The following is a 25,065-nucleotide window of genomic DNA, read 5'->3' as shown; positions in this document are numbered from 1 at the left end:
AAAGTGAACAATTAGGGAATCATCATGTCCCAATATCGAAAAGTAACATATTTAAATTCAAGCAGAAATTCCTTTATGGCAGTAGAAAAATAATTTAATTTCTTTAAAATACTTATTTTTACAATAAATGACATGATGCAAGATTCGATCGACTACAATTCTATTGATCCCAAACAAAAACAATTTTTGTAAGGCACCAGAGGGTTGTAGGTGAAGATACAAGGAACTGGAACTGTCGACTGTCACTGATGTTCAGGGTCACATTCATAGGCGAGACTCATATTGTAAAAAGTCTTTCCAACACAATAGATCAGTATCAAAATATATTTCGTAAAAACATTACAATGATAAAAAGTTGTAAACACGCACGAGAGTCTGGGTTATGTGCACAGCAGTATTCACCTCTCACATCAAGCAGCCCTAAATAATAAATAAGTCGAACCAACCACCCTGGATTTGTTTGTTTCAGTGTAAATGTCGGATGAGACACATCTGGAAGAATGGATCTGTGATGTGTTGATGTCCTGCATCAGTACTTGAAATTTACGTTCTATGACCTGCAACTGAGCACACAAGTTTGTTAACATAACCAATACAACCTGTTGGGGACTGTGAAATTGGAGGACATTGATAGTGGTTCAAGCATTTCTAGTAATATTTGTTGATTTTACCGTTTGGTGTACATTTTAATAAGTAAAAACATAATTATATAAAAAATAAAAATTAATTACTCTACTACAGTACAATAACAATAATATAGAACCCTAGTAAATACATTGTATGGTACTTTAATTACATTCAAATTTAAATTCTAAAAAAAGGTACACATAAAGGAAAACAACGCGAACAGCGCTGGTCGAATGTTTTTAGAAAGCGTAGTCCGACCAATGCCACGGAAACTTTGGCTGTGGTGGGAGATTGGTACCACTCCCGCACACACAGCTCGCAAACAAGTCGTACGCTTACAGTACTTAACACTTCTTTAAATCATTATTCATTTAACAAACTCAATTTCTTGTCAATATTTTAATTTAAAAAATCTGAAAAGTTAAAATCCTTTAACATCACACCAGGTGTATTCACTTGTGCGGTAATAGGCCTACTGTATGTTTTAATAACTTATTGGAAAACAAACCAAGTAATAGTTACTATTTTCTTACCTTGTATACATGCATTATATTGTTAATTTAGTCTTCTTCTTCACCAGACTCGGATTCTGAAATAGAAAATAATAATTTAAATAGAAAAAAAGTAATTGATTTTGTAAACTCTTAACATAATAGTGTATATATTCATCAACAACTAAATCCCCTGTCATTTGCAAAATGAGGAAACAATTTTAATAAGTCCATCTAAGGGTGTTAATATTACAAAATGCAGATTAAGTTAGATATTAAGAGCCAAACTTAATTCGAAAACATTTTTTTACCAACACAATCTGCCAACTCTTCTGTGCACAATACTAAAGTCTGTTCACAATTTCAGGTTTGAGGGGAAGTTTTATCGAGTTCCCCACCACTTTTTCAGGAATATTTTCAGGAATATTATGTATGTAACTAACAGCTGATTGACGGGTTGAGCTTATGAACAGCTGTCCAGCTGTTGTTTCAAAGGCAGGTTAAAGTGGAGGGAATAGAATATTGTTTCCCTACAACCGCCCAAACTTTGTGAACAAAGTATAATCATTACCATTAAGGTATCATTGTGGTAAGGTTTGATTTTTGACCCCTTGCTCACTGATACAGTAATTAGGCTACATAAAATTTGAAAGGATGACAATGGTATATGGAATTTTGTTGTGGTTTTAAATAGATCAAATAAATCACTTGAGTAGAAACTTACCTTCTTCGGCGCTCTGGAGCCACTCAACAAACTTCTTCATCTGGTCCAAAAACATCATTTTCCCCTTCACTGAGTGTCCATCCTTGTACCACTTCATTACTACTTCTTCAGAGATCACATTAGCTGAAAGAAGTTATACTATTATAAGAACAGATTAAAAAGTTGTTATAGTAACAAAGAATTCAAGTGGTATTTGGGACATCGCCCAATGGCATACTTTATAATGAACGGATTACTTTTTTATGCCACTTTAAAAGCTCTGAATAGTTTATTAATAGATTGAGTGCATGTTACTAACTGGCTTATCTGACATTTGCGACCCTGAAAGCAATCCTAGTTATTTACTTTTAGAGGTTTTGACTTAGTGTTGAGGATTTAACAGCTAACTGATGGTGGGTGCCCAAAATGAACTCCAAAGAAATGAAGAGAAGATGAGCTGCAACCAATGTGCAGGCATTTGCTCGCAACTATGTATATGAGCTAGGCCATTGATATAAAATCAATCTAGTAATAACCAGCAATGGACTGATGCACTAACTAGTGACACAAAAGTTAATATCGCCACAAGTATTGTACTGATCCACCATAATGTAAGTTATATAAAACTTACTTTTATAATAAAGGAGTATTATTTTCTGGAAGATCTTCATGAAATTCATGTTTTCGTAACAATATTCCTGTATCTTGAGCATGAGGGCCATTTCAGACTTGGTTGTACTGGTGAACGCAGCAAACAGAGGAGTATACTTTTGCAAATGTTTCAAAGCCTGTTCTGCAACCAACTCCTCCTTCTTGTTCCATTCGGCAAGGTTCATCACAGTTGTCCACACCTGAAAAAATATATTTTGGTCAACATTACTGTTAGCAGCAACTAAACTGCCAGATAATTAATTCAACGGTTTGAGAGTCCCTTCTCAAACACAAAAAAATTTACTAAAGAAAAGTTTAGATTTCAGCTTTGGTATTTGTATTTCATCTATTTGAACTTGGTGTCGCTTGTTAGGAAATTGTAAATAGCAAATAATAATTCATAAATTCAGCTGTTCCCCAAGTAATTTAGGTTATAAAAGTTCAGTTAATCTAATTGAGCAACCATAAGTTTTAGCTGCAACAAAATTTGAAGTTTTCATTTCTTGTTTGAAGGCATACTGACTAAATAATTATTATTTTCTTTGAAAAATTACTAAGCCAAACGTTTGCCATTTTTTAAACGATATCAGAAGCTAGGCCTCCATATGGCTTTCTACAATATTAATTGCATTTTTTTTTTTATCACATCAACATTCAGACTGGAGTCGGAGACTCTGATGCTTTTATTGTTAGATGGTGTATTACATAGTTTACAAGTACTTACATTAGAAACACCGGTTTATTTCTTTGATGTGCTAGTTATTTAAGTTATTTTAATAACTTAACAACAGTGTTTATCAATAAGATACAAAATTAAATGAGGAAATAGTGTAGGTATAGCATTCTCACCTAAAACTCGCTTCTCCCATCATCTATATTTACTCAAACCGAATAATTATTGTCTTTAGTCTTATATTTTTTTACAAATCTAAGTTCATATTCGTGAAAATGTTTCACGCAAACACGAGAATTGTTTTAAGGTGTCTAATTTAACCAAAGAATAGCAGGAAGCCATTGTTTGCTTACACGGCGGATCACTTAGAATCTTAAAACATTGTATGTATCATTACGTTTTAATTGAACTTTTGTAATTAATTACTCTTGTACCCAGGCACAACATATCTATCTGGCATGCTGTAGTAACAAGTTCAATGTAATTAATTATGATTAAAGGTAATAGAAGCGCACATAAGAAAGTCGGTACGCAACTCTTCCATTTACTGTAATGGTAAGATGATCGCGCGCAAGACTCAGATGCGACGTTGCCAGTTTTCGCTCGCCGGGGCCTTGTGTACTAGAGAAGGCTATGGTAGCGTATAATAGGATTGCAAAATAAATGCATCTTTGAATAGCTGTCATTTTTGACTCAGTCGTTTTTTTGAGTTCGGATTTGCTGCATTGTATTTAACTAACAAAGACCTTTAATTTGATGTGCATATCATCCTATGCTTACATATTTAAGATTTTCTTCCAACTCCTAGTGGGCCATCCCCCTGAAAAGGTACCGCATCACTGAACAATGTGTTAAAATGATTTTAATGCCCAATAACTGTATAGGCCTATCAAGTTTTGAAGCTCTATCTTTATTACTTTTCAAAATATTTTAACGTCCCGGGACTTTTTTTCCACCCTGTATAAATATTATACATATACCACCATCTACTGATTGTTAGCACTATCACCTACCAGAGTGATGACTTCCTGTTCTGGGATAACATGTTTTTGAGCAATGTCACGCACGTCTGCAATGATATCTTTTACTGCTTTCCCGTCTCCAAGCTCATCCTCCAGATGTTGCTGCAAGTCCCTCTTGGCTTCCTGACATGCCTAAACAGAAAAACAATTCTTTCATTCTCTGACCATTTTCTTTGGGCCAAAATCCAATAAAAAAAGTAGGCTATGTCCTCTCTATACTAGCGTATAAAGAAGCTAAGCAGGTGTTGTGTTTGCAATTCCTATTTAACTGACCAAACTATTCTCAACTTCTACCCAAGTTGGAAACGGTTTTTGTAAGGTAAGCCCTCTTATAGGCTGAGTGACACATTAGTAGTCTTAAAACTTAATATAGATTGCAAATTTAAGTGAATTGAAACCCACACTCGTGGAACAACACTCTGTCAGTGCAACACGTTAGTCAACTCAGTTATAATGCCTCTGTAGGCCAGACGGGACAGATGCTGCTAATCAATGTGACACTTGTAAGCGAGGTTCAACTAATTACTTGAAGTGCCAGTGGATTAGCAAGTTGACCAAACAAAGTAGGGTTTACCAAAGCATATTATGGGGTTGTAATCATACAAAATATGTTGTCCATCAGGCAAAAGGAGAGACAAAATAAAAATGTAATAGGTTTCATGATAAGCTTTCTTGAGTTGTTTCTTTAGTATTCAGATGAGGATCTTTCTTTTAATTTTAAATTATATGGAGTAAAATCTAATGAAATTCATTTGAAAACATTCTAAATTACAGATGTAAAAAAATATTTTTTATTTTTATTCATTTAGCTGTCTGTACATATTATACATATTATAGGCCGTCTGGGAATGCTTAAGATCCATAAAGAATAAGGATTATAAATTTGATTTTTCTAATTGTAAGTTTGAAAGTTTAAGTTGTAGGATTTGACTATCGCTAGTTAGTTATTAAACTTACTTGAGCCATATGCAGTTTGACTACTTCTGCCAAACCTTTCTCTTCAAAGGCTGTTCGGAAGTAATCCTCAGTACGTTTGTTGGGTGGTACAAACTCCATCAGCCTAGTAACATCAAAAGTATTAGTGGAGTTAGCAATGTATACCAATATCCATTTGTCACATTACTCCAATATCTATTTCTGACTTGGTTTTTTATATTTTTGTTCATCTGTCCAGCCATATTATATGAATGTAGATTAAATTCTTTCTGATTGTGATTTAAAAAGGATTGAATGTATTTAAGTAGGCTTAGTCTTAATTTCTGAGGTGTTGCCTTCCAGATTACATAACAATTACTAATCTAGAGGTTAAATACCTTGTTGCCAACGTAATCTTTGGTAGACTTAATTAATGGCTACCGGTTTCAACACACTTATGGTGTCATTGTCAAGACTAGACGTGGTTGTCGCTCCTAGGAGGTCGTCACAAAGTCTTCAAAAACACACAACGAGACGAATAAATAACAAAAACGAACAGGGAAAAACATTTTAACGAATAATACTGTATGGCCATACAACTCTCGGCACGGCCGCAGGTTCAGGGTGTAGGTTTGGACTATCAATACAACTTAACTTCAGTATCCAATAGTCAATGGTGTAGGTCTAGACTGTCCGTCGCCTTGTCCTTCCCCTCCCCTCCTATCCTTCGCATTGTTGTTATCAGTGCCATTGTCTTCTGATAAGTTTTGTATGAATGAGGCTGCTTCATAGATAATGTTCGACTCAAACCATGTTTTTTCACTCAATATGAATCGAAGAATATGAGATAGGCCTATTCAAAGCCAACAAGAAACATCCCCAACACATCCTTAATGAAAAAACATTGTTTGAGTCGAACATTATCTACGAAGCAGCCTCATTCATACAAAACTTATCAGAAGACAATGGCAACAATACGAAGGATAGGAGGGGAGGGGAAGGACACACGACGGTCAGTCTAGACTACACCCTGAACCCGCAGCCTCGCCGAGAGTTGTATGGCCATACAGTATTATTTGTTAAAATGTTTGGTCCTGTTCATTTTTGTTATTTATTCGTCTCGTTATGTTTTTTGAAGACTTTATGACGACCTCCTAGGAGCAACAACCACGTATAGGCTTGACAATGACACCATAAGTGTGTTAAAACCGGTAGCCATTAAGTCTACCAAGGATTACGTTGGCAACAAGGTATTTAACCTCTAGATTAGTAATTGTTAAGTAATTGGGTAACAGTAAATCATTATGAATTTGAATTATGGTAAGCTATCAAGGTATTCAAACATAACTTTTTATGATCAGATATTACATGATAACATTTTTATGATTTGAGTTTAAATAATTCTTGCAATAATAATCCTATTTTAACTAAATTTTGTGGGTAGTCTATCGTAACAGTTTTTATACAGGAGGATTAAACTTTAATATAAACACAAAACTTGAACCTATTTGGCATTTTTCAACTATTTTAGTATTTGATGATAAAAACTTTACTATTGGATTTTTCTGTTGAATTTCATGGACCAATGTATTTAAATGCATTGATAGTGAATGCAATTAAGTAGTATCCCAAAATGTGTTCACTAAGAGTAACACGATAACGTTGCTTGGGCCTACCTTCCTTCCAAACCACCTCTCTTGAGGGCAGTTAGCAAACTCTGGAGCCCTTTCTCTTGCTTCCATGTTACGAATACTTCAATGAGGAAATCAAGAGCAATGCTATCTTTGACAAGATGTTCGTTGATTAATACCTAAAATACAAATAAATTTAGGTTAAATTATGTAATACTTACATCATAAAGGAGATCTACAAGACATGAACATTTATATACCTAATTGTGTTTATTAATCCTAGCAGAGAAAATACTTTACTGCCAAAACATGTATTGGGAAATATTGTGTTGTAGTAGTTTACGCAACGATTGTGTAAAGATAGTGTTATCGACACAAGTAGAAAATTTTAGGTACAAGCGTTGGCGAGTGCCATTGGTTCATTGCCCGTGTTCTTATGAGTAAAGCTATGGTTCCACAGGATGCGGAATCTCTGCCATGCAGTGCGTAATTTTTTGCAGCGGAAAATTACGCAGCGAAAAATCAGAGGGGTGGTTCTACAGACTGCGAAAATAACGTTGCGGAGATTCAGTTCTGTCCAAACTAGCGACGAGTATGGATAGAAAGAGGAAAGCCCTTTTGGCTTTTTGATGCTATATGATGACATTGATAATGATGTTGTCGATCTTTTATCTTTGTTAGTGAGAAGTCGCAGTGACCGAAGTGACATATTTAAGAATCGGGACAGTGAAGGGGCGTATAACATTCTGGTTCGTAATCATTTAGTTGACAACGAAACTAAGTTTAAGCGGTACTTCGGTGTGTCAAAAGACCAATTTTTCTTTACGGTTGATCTCATCAAAGATGACTTAAGTTACCCACCAACGCTACTAATCGAGACAAACAACCATTGAATGCCGAGATGAAACTAGCGGTAAGGGGTTTCAACCACGATCAGATCCCGTTCAACACTTGATACCCAAACATCTGCACGATCACAATATTTGGATGGCTCTTCTCCGCTGGCGGAATCCGCACTGCTACTGCTCTCAGACCAGTATGATTTCTCCGCCATGCGGAACGGAAATTTCGGGATGCGGAATCGCAAGTCAGTGGAACCGCACACATGGGAACTCCATTAAACCAGTGTCGTTTTAATTCCGCAGCGGAAAAAATCGCACCGCATGGCAGAGATTCCGCATCCTATGGAACCAGGCCTTAAAACTATGCTGTTACGAATGTAAAGAATGGCCACTTTAAAAAAACGGTAGTAGGCCTAGGTAAAATAAATTCTTTGATTGATTGAATAAATTTGAGCCGCACATGTGTAATAAGAGTTCAAAATTGGTCTTATGCTGATATAGTGTGATAAGGAAAGGTAGGAAATATTTCAAAATCATTGGATTAAGAATAAAAGGGTAATGAAAAATGCATGGCTCATTTCGGCTCAAATTATGGTTCATGACACTTAGAGAGAAATCACGGACACAGTTCTGTCTTTCAAAGTGAACTAAGCCCAGTACCAAATATTTATTGTTTTATTACCTTTACACGGATGGTGGGAAATATTAAAATAATAATTAAAATAACTATTGGTAAGGTTAGGTATTTCCCGCTATTATTTAAATTGAAATTTTGTAAATATTTTTTTAGAAAAGACTGAGATTATAGCAAACTGAATAAAACAATTATACCAGCCATGTCTTACAACGAAATACTGTAGTAATAAAATATTTTCACCTGCAGAACTGATGGGGGAACTGAACCGTTGGAGATCCATAAGGCAGTCATACGAGCTAATTTGATACGTTCCTGCTCATTAAACCCTTTGATAAAAACTAGAATCTTTTTCATCTCATCCTCGAACATTTTTTCCAAGTACTTGTAACGGCGCATGAGCTTGATGAAAACCTGTTCATAGCTCCGCATTGACGCCATGTCAGCAGGTGCCTCGAAGACACAAGCTTTGGTCTTACACAACTTGTCTCCATCTTGAGCTATCGACCCTCCAGGCACTAGACGAGAAACACAATGAATTAAAATCCATGTAGTTAAATAAATAAAATAAATAAATGTAGCCAACAAGACTACACTAATGTAGATTACTGATTTCTGATGAATAAACTTTTAAACCAAACCGATTAATGTTTTGAGTTGATTAAACTAAAGTTTCACGGACTTATTTTAAACTATAACAGTTGTTATGAGATTTTAAAGTAGGTAGCCTAATGTAGAGTTCTAGATGACACATTCAAAGGGTTATGGAGTACAGTTTAGACTTACATTGATTGACTTTCAAGCATTTCAAGAAGCTCTGTCAACGTTAATTTTAACAGGTTCAACAGATAGTTTTAACACAATATATTTCACAGATTCAAACCCCTTATCCTAGTTAAATTATCACAAATAGTGGCTGCCATTTATTAAAGTAAAAATGTATTTGAAATGGTGTAAAATAAAAAGTAATTTAGTAATATGCTGTAAAATTAACCCTATAAGTCACATTAAGCACTGCTTTATTAAATTATTATTTATTTATTATTAAATAAGACTTAGTATACTTAGATCTTTATACATTGTAGGCCTAAATATTAGTTTCACTTACCTAGAAGTCCACCTGCAATGAGGATGTCGAACAGAGGTTCACCATAACGCCTGTAGTCGAGTTTAGAACCCGCTGAATCTAAGAATTTTGAAATGGCCTCTAAGTCAGTTCCAGCCTTGTCCAGTCCTTGTATAATAGAATCTCGAAAGCCTGTTGGATCGTATTTTTCTTTTTCATCTGAAATTAAGGAATAAACTGTTCAATACAACATGAAAATTATTCACTTGTAAAAACTACATTTTTAATATATATTTGTGTCTACCGGTAGGTACCAGGTTCCAGTAACATAACCTTAACAAGTAATGTGCACCAAAACCAGTTACAAATAGAGGGAATGGCGTAATTACTTTAAATTAATCTAGAGGTTAAAAGACCTTTAATCTGTCAATGTGATTAAATATCACCGATGAGCGGCGACCGGTTTCAGCCCAGCTGTGGGGCCATCTTCAGGCGATGAAGGAACATAAATTCACTCCGAAGAGGTCGTCATAAAGTCTATAAATACATCACGAGAAACAACACATAAATACATTTTTTTACAAATATACGTGTGGCCACAAATTAACTGCGCGGCGGACGGTACGCGTACATTAAGTTGCTAGTCCAGACTGTCGTCACTGCCATCTTGTCCATCTAGATGGACAAGACGGCAGCGACGACAGTCTGGACTAGCAACTTCCGCCGCGCAGTTAATTTGTGGCCACACGGGTATTTGTAAAAAATGTATTTATGTGTTGTTTCTCGTGACGTATTTATAGACTTTATGACGACCTCTTCGGAGTGAATGTGAATGTATGATGTGTTATGTTCCTTCATCGCCTGAAGATGGTCCCACAGCTGGGCTGAAACCGGTCGCCGCTCATCGGTGATATTTGATCACATTGACGGATTAAAGGTATTTTAACCTCTAGATTATTAAAGGTATTTTAACCTCTAGATTAATTTAAATTTGTGATCAGGAGGCAAAAAACAACAGAAATGTAACTAGGCCTACTTTAATTTTTAGTTACCACATTTCAGTATTTACAGTGGATAAATATAAACTTTGATTCTATGTCCCGAGAATAAAATGAAAAATTTTGAGTTTGTTCATCAACATTGTCTTTAAAACTTATAATAAGTATAAAATTCAGGTTTTGAGATAACAATAGCCTTCCAGTAATAATTATTGCATAGTTTAAAATTATTATGGACTTATGAGAATACTTGACTTCCTCCTCTATCTGTCCCATAACAAAAAAAAAACAATTTGTGGATTGTGGTAGACCTATTCTGGCAAAACTCATTAGGATCAATTTGAACAGGACACAACGGAGGAAAAACTTTAGACAAAATAAATTTTAATTATCCCTAAAAATATACGAGGGCTACCCAGAGAGTTACAGATGTTTCTCATAGGTGCTATATCCGCCATCTGAGTATCACATCGTTCCTTAACTCAGTGTGCATCAAGCCATGGGAGCATGCTCATCATATCTCTCGTACCGTATGCAATGTAGTGTTATAATGAGTAATCGGATGTCATTGCAATGTTGGGACAATTATAGTGGGCTATTTGTGAGGTGGGTGGGCTCTGTGATCAGATTTTTGTTGGCAAAAATTTACATGCCAATTGAAAGTTATTGCCAGATTTGGGATCTTAACGGCAAAGGATTGAAAATAGGAAGAGAGAAATCATGCATTGCTTTTTAAAATGGCTCAAAATTTGTCTCCATTTTTGTTATAGTCTCCCAGAAATGTCGGTGCTGCAGCACATCTCCATGTTTTGTGATCATCCGTTAAGGTCTTTGGAACCCAACTTATAAAAAATTGTGGTGATCAGGTTTTTGCACAATTATGAACCAAACTCTGAAAAATTTCAAGAAAATGGTCCACAAGTTCCATAATGTTCCATGACTTCGATAATTATTGTGAAACTGGGATTTTCACAGATTTTGTTGTTGACCTTTCCTATCAGACCAACAGCCACTAGACTAGGCCTAACACTGCGGTCATGATCGCCAACATTTGCTCAAGTTGTTAATGCTCAACCGTCTCACATAGCCTTCACTTATAAATCCTTTGCCATAGCCCATACTTCATAAACCTGATGAAAAGTACAAGTTATTGTACTATTAATTTTTAACCAACAAAAAAAATTGATTACAGAGCACACCTCACAACTGACAGGATTTGCAATGACAGTTCTAATTTTAGTATTCACATTTTAATATCACAAGGGATAAACGAAAACAGGGATAAATGAAACCACAGGTGAACAAAACCAATCAACAACTAAACCTTATTAAATCCAAAAAGAAACAGTGGTATAATTCATTTACATGTCACATAATTTTGACAAAAGTTGTGTAAATGAAATTACAAAAAGACTGGTAGAAAAAGGATGCAAGTTTCGTGGTGTTTCAGTCCAGGACGGAGCCGAAACATCACTGGACTGAGCCTGTTCTAGGACCATGTCCACATATATAAAATTAATACAAAATAGTCTAGGCCTATTCAAAGACAGCTTCACTGAACAGCTAGTATTATAAAATACAAATTAGGCTAAAAAATAAAAATATATAGAACTAAGATAGGCCTACTAGCCTAAGTTTGATTTATAAGTAGGCCTAGCCTACTTGTAAGTAGCCTGAGTTGTGAGTTGTGATACACAACAGGAAAAAAATAAATGAATTTCTTATGTCTTAAATAGAATAATAGAAATTTCTTATACGGTACCAATCCTATTTCTGTCTACATCTAACTTACCTCTTTTTCTGGTCTTGATGCGCTGACCTGACAGTACTGGCTTTTCTACTTTTTGACTCATACAATAACTGGCTGAAAATTAAAAAAAACTATAGTAAGTCATCAAAAAGTCAGTAAAAGATTTCTACAAAATTAAATCCAAAGCAAAATATTTCCTTGCATAGGTATGTATTTTTTTTTTTTTTGTTTTGCTAATGCCTCCGCAAGTACCATTTTTTGTATGATAGTGCTACCACAGAAAACATACTACTATAACCCAGAATGCCAACCGCATGGTAAAAAGCATTAAGTGTTTTGAGAGAGCTTTGCCTGTCAATTGGTAGACAGCGCCACTAGCGTTGCTATGCTGAGTGCATGGCAATGCTGGTGGCGCTGCCTACCAATTGACAGGCAAAGCTCTCTCAAAACACTTAATGCTTTTTACCATGCGGTTGGCATTCTGGGTTATAGTAGTATATTTTCTGTGGTGCTACCTACCTTGTTTGTTTCAAGATAGTTCTATTTTTGAGACGTGTTAGATGTCATTATATATTTTTGGGTTTGACAAGTTGGTTTCAAGCTTTGACAATTTACTTTTACAACCAAACTAGTCGGCGCAGTGTTTTGTTGACAAAAATTCAAATTACAGACAGAGGTTAAGAATCTGTTTTGTAAAAACTATTTTTACTTTCAACTATTAACTAAGACACTGATACACTAGGGTGCCTAGTTTAAGACAATGTTAAGTGAAATTTAAGTCTGTCAACAATGATCAATGATATTAAAAATTATTTCAAGACATCTTCTCAACACGGTAGCCTAGGGCTTGAAAATGGTTGTAGCTTTAATATTGACCAGAAATGTGAATGTGTGTAGGAAAAAACACCAGATTTATAGTAAAATAGTTTTTTAACAGGGAAACTAATTGACCCATCTAATTGAATTAGAGATGCAGTTATAAATGTTGCACAACGTGTGGGCTGAAATAGATCGTCTGGACATACATGTACAGCAAGAAATGGTGGCCATATTGAAGTTTATTAGCTACGGTATGTATAAAATCTTTTTAAAGGCAGGAATTCCACAAAATAAATAGTTTTCTCGTTTTCTTTTAATTTTATAATTAAACTCCACCATTATTTTATGGAACCCTGTAGGTATATTAGACTACAATTATTTTTTCAAAATACAACCATTCAAAGTCAAATACTGTTGCAAATTACTATTGTAAATTCTAATCCCAGCTCAGCTGAAGCTTAAGTCAACATATCAAATAAGGCCAATTAACATATCAGTTAGTGGACTGAGATTATCAGTTAAACACTTACACTAGGCTACTTATCATTTATTTGTTGGCTTATCATTGAATCATGAGGTCAATAAGTCTTAGTGGTTATAATCAAAGTAATAACAACAAGTCCAGTATATAGAATGTTACTAGTATTTCATCAGGTCATTGATGATTTGCTGACATCATAAAAGTTATTTACATAAATATATCCAGTTGGATTTTTTCTCTGGTGGTTAACTTAGTCCTAATTGGGTCTAAATGTGGTTTAGATGTTAAAATTGTTTTGAATGTCCTACGTAATTGTCCTCCTACAAGTTTAAAACTAACTAAACATACTGAAACACACAAAAAATGGACAAAGAATTCACCTAAAAATTTCATTTATTTATGAAAATCTTAAAACCGTTAACTTATTAGAAACAAAAAATAAGTTATACCAGGCTAGGTAAAATTTACGTAATTTTGGTTTTCTTTTCTTTTGTGTTTTTTTAGACTAATGATACATTACACTTTATATTAGTTACTAATTTTTTTTCAAAACACCAGTCAATACACTCTCTCATGTCAACGCTTTGTTGGATAGTGTTTAATTAATTGATTACTCGATAAATGGCATCTGAGTCCAGAGCTGATCCGTTCCAAAAGCGGACTAGAAAGCTAGATTTAAATACTGGATATTAATTAGTAGATTGGTACCTAATATAATACTGGGGTGAATATAAGGGGCGGGGCCGAGGGGGCCTGCCCCTCCACCAAAAAATAATGGACATAAAGAAAAAATAAGTACCATTACATGAATTATTTAGCCTATAATACATCCAGGGCCGATTTTGATTAACCAAATAGGCACGTGCCTAGGGCACGAGACAATTGGTTTTTTGTGGAGCGCCGTTAAGTTGGAAATAAAAATGGTTGTTGTATTTGCATGCGATAGTGGTAAACTTCTAAAAATTCCTCGTGGCCGTGTAGACATCGTAATTTTGTCTCCCGCTATCGCGGCAAAATTCTGACTGTTTCCCACGGTCATGATTATCGTTTTCCATGATCGCAGCAATATATGAACATATCCTGCGGTCGTGAGGAGATTATTGTCGTCTGCCGCAAATGAGACAAAATTTTTATCGTTTCCAGTGTTCATGTAGACATTATTATCATCTTGTGTGATCACAGTAAAATTCTGATAATCCCTCGCAGCCGTGAAGACATCATTATATCGTCTCCCACAGTCGTCTGAACATAGTAATCGTCTCCCGCAGTTGCGGCAAAATGGTAATCATCACCCACGGTCGTGTGAGATCGTCATCTTCTTCCACGAATGAGGCAAAATTCTAATCGTTTCCTGGGGCCGTGTGGAGATTATCATTGTCTAGCGTGATCGCGATAAAATTATGATCATACCTCACTGACATTATTTTATCTATGGAGGAGTCAGGTGTTGAAGGATGTGGCTGTATTGGGCACTACTCCCGAGGCAGCGGTGGATAGAGAAGAGTGGAGAAGCATCGTTGGCGAGGCCAAAAACCTTCTGAGTTTTCAATGGCCAAGGAGGTAAGGTAAGGTATATATTTGGTCCTCTTTGTTTCGCTTGCAGCAGTGACCGCTAGAGACCAGCATATCTACCAGCGACAGGGGAGGGGAGTAATGAAGAATTCAGTCAGTTCAGTGGTAGCCATTGTTATTATTGATTGTAATTTACATCTGTTCGACATATGATGTACTGAAATGTTAACGTTTTGCATTCGCACAAAAGAATAATTATAACCATAACTTATTAGGATTCAGGAGATAAATAAAACTATAAAATAAGATATCAAAATTAAAAATTTAGAAAAGGTACCTACTGTTTCAAAATTTAACAAATAGGCCTACCTAAAGCCTAATTTGATTTCTCTAAAGCCTTTGACTGTGTAAATCACAAGCTCCTCTTAGAAAAGCTAAGGGCCATAGGGTTTTCAAATGGTGTATTGGACTGGCTGGGATCCTATCTGTCAGACAGGCGGCAGTGTGTTGAGGTTGATGACTTACGATCTGACTGGGAGACAGTTACTAGTGGTGTACCTCAGGGGTCCATCCTTGGTCCTCTGTTGTTCGTACTATACATAAACGACTTGAGCTCAGTCCTCACAAACTGTAAATACCACATGTATGCTGATGACTTACAGATTTATACACATTTTTCACCCAAACAGATCAACGAAAGTGTTCAGAGAGTGAATGAAGATATTGAGAAAATCATTACTTGGACTAATAAACACGGACTCAGACTCAATCACGAAAAAACTAAACCTATCATAATTTGTCATCCACGGTTACGGAACTCAATTGACTTTCTCACGACAAATCCAATAAATATAAATGGAACAGCTTTGCTTTACTGTGACAAGGTCAAAAACCTAGGACTTACTATGAACTCGACACTTACTTGGGGCGATGCAGTCTTAGACATCCGTAAAAAGGTGTTTGCATCAATCCACACACTTAAAAAATTACAAAACTTTTTGCCAATGCACATAAAAATACATCTCGTCAAATCACTTGTCTTCCCCCACTTCACTTACTGCAACTCTGTGATCAATGACATGACTGTAAACCTCGCTGATGCTCTCCAACGCGCTCAGAATTACTGCTTGAGATTCATTTATGATCTGAGACGCAGTGAGCGTATCACGCCTTACTACATTAATTCTAAACTATTAAAGCTATGTGACCTTAGATCAATTAAAATCCTTTTGCTAACCTATTCAATAATAAAATCAAATTTTCCAAAATATTTTGTAGATGATTTTAGGTTTGTAGCTGAAGAAAGTGTTAGATTTTCACGCTATGCTTCATTGACTTTGCGTATGCCTCATCATAGGACTGCAGTTTACGACGGGGCGTTTGTTGTGACCGCTTGCCGACTTTGGAATGACCTCCCCTTAGCCATCAAATCCCTTGATAACCGTTCCCGGTTTGTGGCAGCGCTAAAAAATATGTATTTTGAACGTATGGCCATGGTTGGTTTGTCCTAGGGGCTTGTACGCGTGGTTGGTCACTGACAGATGTGCTTGGTGTGTGTGTGTGTGTGTGAGAGAGAGAGAGAGAGAGTGAGAGGGAAAGAGGAAGATTATTTTTGTACAGTTTAAAATGTAAGTTATTTTCTTTTGTTTAAGTTTCTGTATCCATGATTTAGATTTTGTTTTTGTTGTATATTAATGTAATTGGTAAAATATGTGTGATATATTTATGACAGGTTAAGTGTAAGAAAGGGCCATGTGGCCCTAACTTTTGCCTGGATAAATAAATAATATTTCATTTCATTTATTTCATTTCATTTCATTTCATTACCTCCTAGTCTAGGCTTCTGTTTCTTCAGATGAATGCTCACACGGTTGCACCGGGAATATAACTTTTTGCAATTAATTGAGAAAACATTCCTACACTAGATTGCTCAGAATGTACCTACCACATTGTTCTAATTCCTCTTAATTTATTATTCGTACAATATCGAGACTCAACATGCACAAATTTTGCTGCTCTGTCACTTCTCTGGCGTCGTTCTTGATGAGGACAATGGAAAAGATAAATGTAGACATGGCATTTAGCTGCAGATCTGCCGTCATTCCCCCTTAACCCTAGGACTGCCTTCCGCCGACTTGATGTCCGCCGACTTGATGTGTGCGCTCAGTGCCCGGGGTTAGTCAGCGGTTCAGACATTTTTTTTTTCAAACGCTTACTACGCAATGAAAATGATCCAGAAGCGTAATAATTTTGATACCGTTGGAAAGAAGACTTTTATTTTCTTATACAAACGAACCTCGTAGCACTAACAGATCAATAAATATGCTATTATAATTTGAACAATATTTTGCACACGTAAAATTTTTGAGCACGATTGACAAAGTCTCGTAAAACACATTATCTTGAAAAAAATCTACAAGTCGTAATTTTGGCCTAAACAGGAAGTGGTTGGTACCATTGGAAAGAACTTGAGTTGTTCTTTATTTTCATACTAGGTAACCTCAGGGGCGTCATTTGGAGGGGACAGGGGGGGGGGGCATTTGCCCCCCTGGGTCCTGGGCTAGAGAAAAAAATATGCTGTACTAGCTTATATACAAATATTTTCTTCTGTCAAATCCTAAAAAGCACGACAGACAAAAATCTGCCCATTCTTGTACAGTAATTTGACACAAAAATATTATTTTTTCATTGTCTTAGATAGATAGCACATTTTGAGTTTACTTGTTAGGTAGGTACATAAATTAGTAGTTTTGTTATTCATTTACTTTTTCTGTTTGGTTCTGTACGATCAACCACTTAAGTTTATATATATACTAGCTGTAGCCTACCCGCGGGCTTTGCCCCGTTTTACTTCATAAGTGAGCTCGTTCGCATGGCTCAATCACGTCCTGGTTGAAGTTCGTTCGCTACGCTCACTCGCCTTTAGGTTGGAGCTCGTTCGCTGCGCTCACTTGCCTTCAGGTTAGCTCATTCGCTACGCTAACTCGCAAGTATTATTATTTACCCTATGTCAAAATTCATGTTATTGAAATGGTGATTGTTTAGAAGTTATGCCATTAGGCTAGGCCTAAATCCTAGCCTAGCCTTCAAATCGTATGTGTGTCTCACGCCAGAATAATCCATCTGGAACCTTTATTTGTTTATATTTCTGTATGTATAGGCTATGTAGGGCCTATAGGCTATTTTCTTATTCAGAAATATATTTCCTACAAATAAATAGCCGATAATATTTAACATATAGTTAGGTACAGATCTAACTTTGAATAGGCCTAACTAATTTTTGTTTTCGGAAAAACTACAATTTTGTTTTCAAGTCATATAAAAACTCATAAAAAAGTTATAACTTTGTTCAATCCTATGACATTATTCTGAATAAATGTAGGCCTATTGTTACCTTAGGTAATAAAACAACTTTTGTACATAAATTGTATATAGCCTATGTTTTTATGTTTCAAATGTTTGGCGCAAATTTGTTGATTTTCTCCAATGTCTGTATTTTCCCCTGTAATTCCATGGTAAAAAGATTATTTGAAACAAATCAATCACATTTCCACGTAGGGAAATAAATTACTTAGATTTCATATATCTTAGATTGTCTGTAAAAAATTTGGTGTAAAAATGCTAGGCCTCTGCTTTCAAAAATTATATTCCAAAAATTTTTCACATTTTGCAAAAAAACCACCAACAACAGGGATTCCTGATATTTAATTTTATTCTAAATCTTCTTTCTTTTCCGAACAAAACAAGTATGAATATGACTAGGTTATCAAGAGTACCACCCTGCCTACTTTAGGCAAGCTGCGAACTGATAAAAAAAACCCTCTGCAAAATGGCCAAAATTGCCAGGGCACCGAGCATTTTAGCATAAATCAGGCCAGGCAGTCCTAGGGTTAAGTTTTCTGGGAGTTACTTTTCGCGAGGCTTTTTTTACCTATGTAAGTAGGCCTAGTATTTTTGTAAAAGATAAAGATGTAGGTAACTTAAGCCGAAAACACTAACTTAGGTACCGGTACTTAAAGCGGTGATCTAGACGTAAGTTATTTCTCCATAACCTCACATTTGAAGTTTAAGGTGAAATCTCCTGTGGCTGTAATCTAGGAATTTAGCGAACCTTTAACTTAATTTGCAAGATATAAGTTTAACTTAAAATCTTTTGTTTTCCTTTGTCAGACACTTGAGTTCTTTCAGTTAAAAACTTAACTTATAAACCTCAGTTAGCTAAGCATTTACAAATTCTGCATGAAAAACTGTGCAAGTAGACACATATTAGTTAAGGGCCTAGGCTATTTAGGCGGCCAGCACACACGGTGTGACTGTTTTACAACTGTCGTTGCAAACCAGTTGCGCGTGCAGTTTTGTGACCTCGGCAATGTTTTCCAGTAAGAAGGCGCACACAACGCAACTGGTTGTATGCAATTTCAAAAAACGTTTGAAATCACATACAACCGTGGGCCCAACGTTGCAGTTGCGTTGCAGACTTCAGTTGCACGAGACCACGGGGTGTTTTTGTGGTGCTTGGTGGTATGTTGGTGGCATTTTGTTGGCCGTATTGTGTTTTTAGTGTTTGTAATTTCCTATCGGACTAGCTCTAGGCGTAGCTGCTACAAACAGCCTAGTACTAACATTCTTGCTCAAATAAGGGTAAACCCAACGCTCTCTCAGTACCCTTCGCTGTCTTCAGTATTGATAATGGCTAATAACGTCTTCTTCGTCTGAGTCTGACGTAGTAGCGCACTTAAGTTCTTAAAACAATGTAGCCTAACTTTACTAAATTGACACTCCACTGATTGCACGATAGAACAACTGTAGTTGTAAAACAGTCACATCGTGTGGACAGAAGCTTTGTTTCAGTTGCAAACTGGTTACAGAGGCAACTGGTTTGCAACACTTGTTGTAAAACAAGTCACACTGTGTGCGCTGGGCCTTATTTTATTCATCGGTTAAACTATGCCTTGGCTAAACTAACACGCTTAAGTACGGCCTACATAACTTAAGTTAACTGTATTAACTAAAAAGTGTAATTTTAGTTTGACCGATGAATAAATAGCCTAGGCCCTTAACCCTAGATCTGGCTGTCATTTTAGTCCTAAGTGGCGGGTGGTGTATTTTGGCCTTTTGTAGTGGTACCGTATATTTTGCCACAGAGCAGATATTTGTAAATATAAGCTCACAAACATTTACGTATGTTCTGTTTCAGTGATAAATGTAGAATGTAATGGTATAAAAAAGAAATTTTCTAGCAATGCGTTTAGGCGTAGTGGCTACCCTTAGTGGTTTGGAAATTTTCGGATTATGCAAATTATTAATTTCAAAAGCAACCCACAAGAAAGCCAACAAATAATTTTTTTAGACATTTGATCTAAATGTAAATGTTGTGTGGAATATGGTTCCCTATGTAGAAATATCAATGTTTTTAAATGGGTAGAAGGGGGGAATTGGGTACTAGGTTTTGTAAAATGTACTTTGTATGCTAAAACAAATTGCATCACTTTACAACTTTTATGCCTTCATTTAAAGGCTTCCAATAGACATCTTTTCACTTATTTTCAGACCTGCAAGTTGTTTTGTTCTATTAAAAAAATATATATATATTTTTCATTCCAAATTACCCCAAAGGGGGGAATTGGGTACTAGGGTCAACCGGGGCTAATATGAACAAAAAAAGTAAACTTTTGACATTAACTCAAAAATGGTAAATGACAGAAGAAAAGAAAAAATAGTAGTGTATACAGTTTTTTTTAGCTGAATCTATTTATTTACTAACAAAAACCATAAATGTAACCATTATTTAAAAAAAAATTAAAAACCACTGTTCACATTAGCCCCGCTAAAAGGGGCTAATGTGAACAGCCCATGGGGCTAATGTGAACACTCTTAATAACTCTGTTATTTACAACACTAGGCATATGTGGGGGCTGTTGTGAACAAGCCTAGGGTCTAGTCTACCAGTTGCAATAAGTCTCAATATTTTATCTTAAATAGTTTTTGAGATATGAAGGTATCTTTGGAGAGCCGCGGGTCGCCCTACGGTAACCCTTTTTTTTAAAACCATTTATAAATATTATACAGGGCTAATAATAAGATATAAACAAGAAAAAAATTATCTGTCAACATACCTGAGTATTTATAAAAAAATTTCTTCCACATACAAATTGTTTAAAGCACTTAAAAAAACTATAATTTAAGACAATGCAAATTGTTCGTTTAGGCAAATGACAGTTTATTGCACTTTTAGGCCTATTAGGTAAATATAAAAATGTGGGCTAGGCCTATTCAACACCTTAACTGTTGTCTTTGTAAAATTAAAACTGTTTTATCACTGTAAGGCCTTCAAAGAAGTTTATTGAGGAACTTACGCCTCAAAAACTTCGACAATTTTGTCGAAGACATACTTATGTCTATCACTGGTTCCACATACATTAGGGGCTGGAAGTTTCCCCAAAATGTCAGTGGTAGAAACAATAAATATATCATCTTCTTTTTTCAGGAATGATTTTTTTTCCTCATCACAGAATTTAAATCCCATCACTTCGATCTCCCCGTCAGCCAGTGTTTTTATTTATTTATTTATTTATTTATTTATCATACGGTAAACACCATTTTTACAATCGATAATACATGAGGGCAATACAATAAAATATTTATAAATATATATAAGTCAGATTCAGATTCATCTTGCTGAAAAAAAAAGATTGCTAACATGAAAAAATGACACCAACAGAATTGTCCAAAAATGCTTTAACAAAAATTGGATCATGCGTATTATAAATCCTAGTTAACAAGCATAAACATTTTTAGAGAAAAATACGATTACCAAAACTAGATAACAATTGATAAATATTTCAATATAATAACAATAACAAGCAAAAATATAAATATATTTGACAGACAAGACAAAAAAAAGAGAAAAAATGACAACAATTAATAACAGTGACGTAAACTTTTTTAACACTGTAGCGACATAGCGGAAGGTGGTACTTTGGCGGGATCCACCTTTGCATTTTACTAAAATGAAGTCACCAACCTTTAGATTTTCTGGGCTGTCTAGATCTTGATAATCTAATTCTGAGGGTTGAATTATGTCGTTCAAATCTGCTACTCCTAGACTGTCCTCACTGTCACTGCTCTCAATGCGGAATTTAGGCCTAATTCTTTTGTATTCTTTAACAAATTTTAACCCTTTGCATCTAGGTTTAGTAGGCCTATTTTCTTGTGCTGCTTTCTTCCGCTTTAGGTCAACGTTTTTAGGCCCAGTTCCTTTTGGTTTGTTGTTTTTTGCATCATTTTTAATCTGCTCGGTGGTAATTTTAATCCATTCTTCACTCGTGATGTCACTGTTCACAATAGCCCCCATTCACTGTTCACATTAGCCCCCCAACTTTGAAAGCTTATAACTTTGGCTGTTATTAATATATTTTAACTTTGGGAAAAGAAAAATAATCCCCAATTCTTATTTAACAAAATTCAGGCTTAAGATTATTCCTACAACCAATGTAAAAATTGTTATAACAAAAGTTTTCACTTTGCGCGGAAAAGTTTTTTGGGCGGAAAAAAAGTGTTTTAACAAAGTATTTTTTTAAAGTACCTAAAAGTCAAATTTGAAGTTTTCTCATTATGGACACAAAAAATACAATAAATTTCCTTTCTAATTATATTTTTTTCATGATTAAAAATCCCAGATAAATGACTTTTTAAGTCATTGTTCATATTAGCCCCAATATTTTGGTGTGTTCATATTAGCCCCGGTTGACCCTATACCTATTATACATTAAAATGACCTATTAAAAATTCTGGGAAAATGGGTGTTATTAAGAAAACACAAATAAGCATTTTAAGACAAGTTTTAGTCTCTTATCATTATTTTTGCCAATTTTATAAAGCGTTAAAGTTAATTTTTGAAAACTTTACAGTTTTTCAAAGATATTTCTTTGTAATAAATCCTTATAACCTAGGGTTATAAAAATTGTATTAATTGTAGCTTCTTAGACATACTTAAACATAAAACAAGTTGGATTATTCTAACTTATTACAAAAAAAAGTTATAAGAAGACAAAACTGAAAAACTCTTATGGTCTTCTGCCTCTAAGCCGATGTGACGGGGGAATTGGGTACTAAGCCATAATTTCTTTAATATTCAATGTACAGAAGTCATACCAACCTAAAGCAATTCTTAACTAGGTACCCCCTAAAAGCATATTCTAACTAAAAAAAAACAGATGTATTGTTATCAGGCAAAAAAAATATAGTACCCATTTTCCCATGAGGGGGCAATTGGGTACTAACATTTTCAACCCCTAAAAAATACACTTAAAAGTCAATTTAAAAATTCCTAAACTTCAGAAAATTACTATTAGTATGTATATACTTTGCTCTTATGAGATAAAAGTAAATATTTTACAGTAACTGAAATTTTTATAGTGTTTCCAAGGTTACTCGGGCCAAGTTTGATAGGCACTTTAAAAATTGAAAAACGTAAGGGGTGAACAAATTATTTTTTAACTCGTTTCAATTTCAAGATAACTATCTAAAATAAATTTGAGGTTTATAAAACATAACTAGCTATCACTACAGATTTTTTAATTCTTTCTAATAAAAGGCATGTATTTTTTAAAAAATTTCAAAAAAGTTCATACCCAATTACCCCTAATACCCAATTCCCCCCTTCTACCCTACTCCTAAAAAAACAGCTGTTTTTGTTGCCATGCGACTAAAACTTTCCACCGCCAAAATAAATTTTGAACACTCTAGTTTTTCAAACTGTTTTTTCGCTACATAATTCTCGCTCAATGATGTTTTATACATGCAAATTAATCCTCAGAATCTCATCTTTCTAATGGTATAAGATTCATTTCGGTTTTAAACTGTTTCAGTACCGTATTATAAAAATAGAAAGTTCCAATCTATGTCGTTCTGGTCCCTAGCGGACCACCGCCACTGAGAACTCAACATTTTCTGGTCCCCTAGGGACCAACGCCAGATCAAGGGTTAACTAATATGTGTCTACTTGCACAGTTTTTCATGCAGAATGTGGAAATGCTTGGCTAACTAAGGTTTATAAGTTAAAGTTTTTAATTGAAAAAACTTAAGTGTCTCACAAAAGAAAACAAAGATTTTAAGTTATAGCCTATCTTGAAAATTATTAGGCCTATACCTTATGACATGTTTGTGGAAACCTGTAGACTTCTAAGTTAAACCTAATCTATTCTCATGGCAGTCAATTTTAATGTCATAGCCTAACTTAGGCCCTACTGTGAATTTAGCTACCAAATTAGCCTAGGCAGATTTTAATCCAATTACAAAGCAAGGAAGCATGACCTAATAATGACTTAAAAAGGGACAAGCAATTTTTAATATCGATATTTAATTTTACATAATACCAAATTAAGTGAATGCATTTGAAGTTGACTAGGCCTAGGCCTAGCTTACATCTGTCAAGCTAAGACTGATGTTTGCAATTTTGACTTGTACCGTAGCCTAACTTCAGTAAAGGCCAAGGAATAAAGATTTTATGGAAAAACTAGGCCTAAGTTAAATTGTGTGTATAAGTAGAACTGATCAGTGGTAAAAATGACAACAGAAGCCCTACATTGTCGTTACGGTGACTCATTGGAATTAAGTCAGGCTTACCCTTATTATGCCTCAAGGTTACAACTTAGAGCAGAAATGTTCTCTAATATCCAATATACAATTTTATATTTACGTTTCCCCTTAGACTTAATAGCAGAAGACAGCATAAGTTGAAAGAAATACTTCAAAATACTTACGAAAATACCTGTTAACTTGCACCAAAAATTTCTTGTAGAATGTCTTCTTGATGTTATTGAGGTTGGAAGGAGGGGTTGAGCAACGTGTGACGGAAGATCCGGTGGCCCTTTTTTTTGTGGTCAAAACAAAACTTATCTTTGTTAGAGTATTTATTTCTTAAAATAATATTTATTTTTCGCGAAGTATAGGTTAACTAAAATTTTGTATGATGTCGGGGTATTTGTTGAACAACAATTTTAATGACGAACGATTTTTAATTCGACACAAGTCTGATTACAGACTCTCTAAAACATACTTCCTGTTTCGAGATTGATGGTAATCATTACACACACAGTACACAGTACAGACAAACTGCGAAACTGCACATCACCACGGTTAGAAAAATGTTAGCCTTTGATTAAAAGCACGGAGCTGCTAAATAATATTATGCCTACTTTATTACGCTATAATATTATTACAACCTTTAAATAGGATAAAAAGGACTG

General features: G+C 35.1%; 1 protein-coding gene across 2 annotated transcripts; it reads right to left on the bottom strand.

The window, feature by feature from the left end:
• Positions 1–310: 310 nt before the first annotated feature.
• On the bottom strand, positions 311–24,791 carry LOC128986875 (protein krasavietz). 2 transcript variants are annotated; one of them, XM_054407474.1, is made up of 11 exons: positions 24,588–24,791; positions 12,046–12,117; positions 9,298–9,474; positions 8,433–8,707; positions 6,759–6,892; positions 5,125–5,227; positions 4,159–4,299; positions 2,453–2,672; positions 1,843–1,965; positions 1,161–1,216; positions 311–563 (listed from the first exon to the last, which is right to left on the bottom strand). In XM_054407474.1, exons 2-10 carry the CDS (start codon positions 12,104–12,106, stop codon positions 1,188–1,190), a joined length of 1,263 nt encoding a protein of 420 aa, XP_054263449.1. In that variant the 5' UTR covers positions 12,107–12,117; positions 24,588–24,791; the 3' UTR covers positions 311–563; positions 1,161–1,187. The 2 variants fall into 2 exon arrangements, with proteins under 2 accessions (XP_054263449.1, XP_054263440.1); XM_054407465.1 differs by having other exon boundaries at positions 24,580–24,790.
• Between the last annotated feature and the right edge of the window lie 274 nt (positions 24,792–25,065).

The sequence above is a fragment of the Macrosteles quadrilineatus genome, unplaced genomic scaffold, assembly GCF_028750875.1.
Source record: "Macrosteles quadrilineatus isolate MER2022 unplaced genomic scaffold, UCM_ALF_1.0 Scaffold_1__1_contigs__length_201487025, whole genome shotgun sequence".
NCBI classification, from domain to species: Eukaryota; Metazoa; Arthropoda; class Insecta; order Hemiptera; family Cicadellidae; genus Macrosteles; species Macrosteles quadrilineatus.
This window is presented reverse-complemented; position numbering and strand designations above follow the sequence as displayed.

Coding starts and splice junctions, on each gene's coding strand:
- LOC128986875 (XM_054407474.1), bottom strand. CDS start 12,106: ATGAGTCAAAAAGTAGAAAAGCCAGTACTGTCAGGTCAGCGCATCAAG. Junction 8,708..9,297: donor CATTGCAGGTGGACTTCTAG/GTAAGTGAAACT, acceptor TTTCTCGTCTAG/TGCCTGGAGGGTCGATAGCT. Junction 2,673..4,158: donor AACAGGAAGTCATCACTCTG/GTAGGTGATAGT, acceptor ATATTTTTTCAG/GTGTGGACAACTGTGATGAA.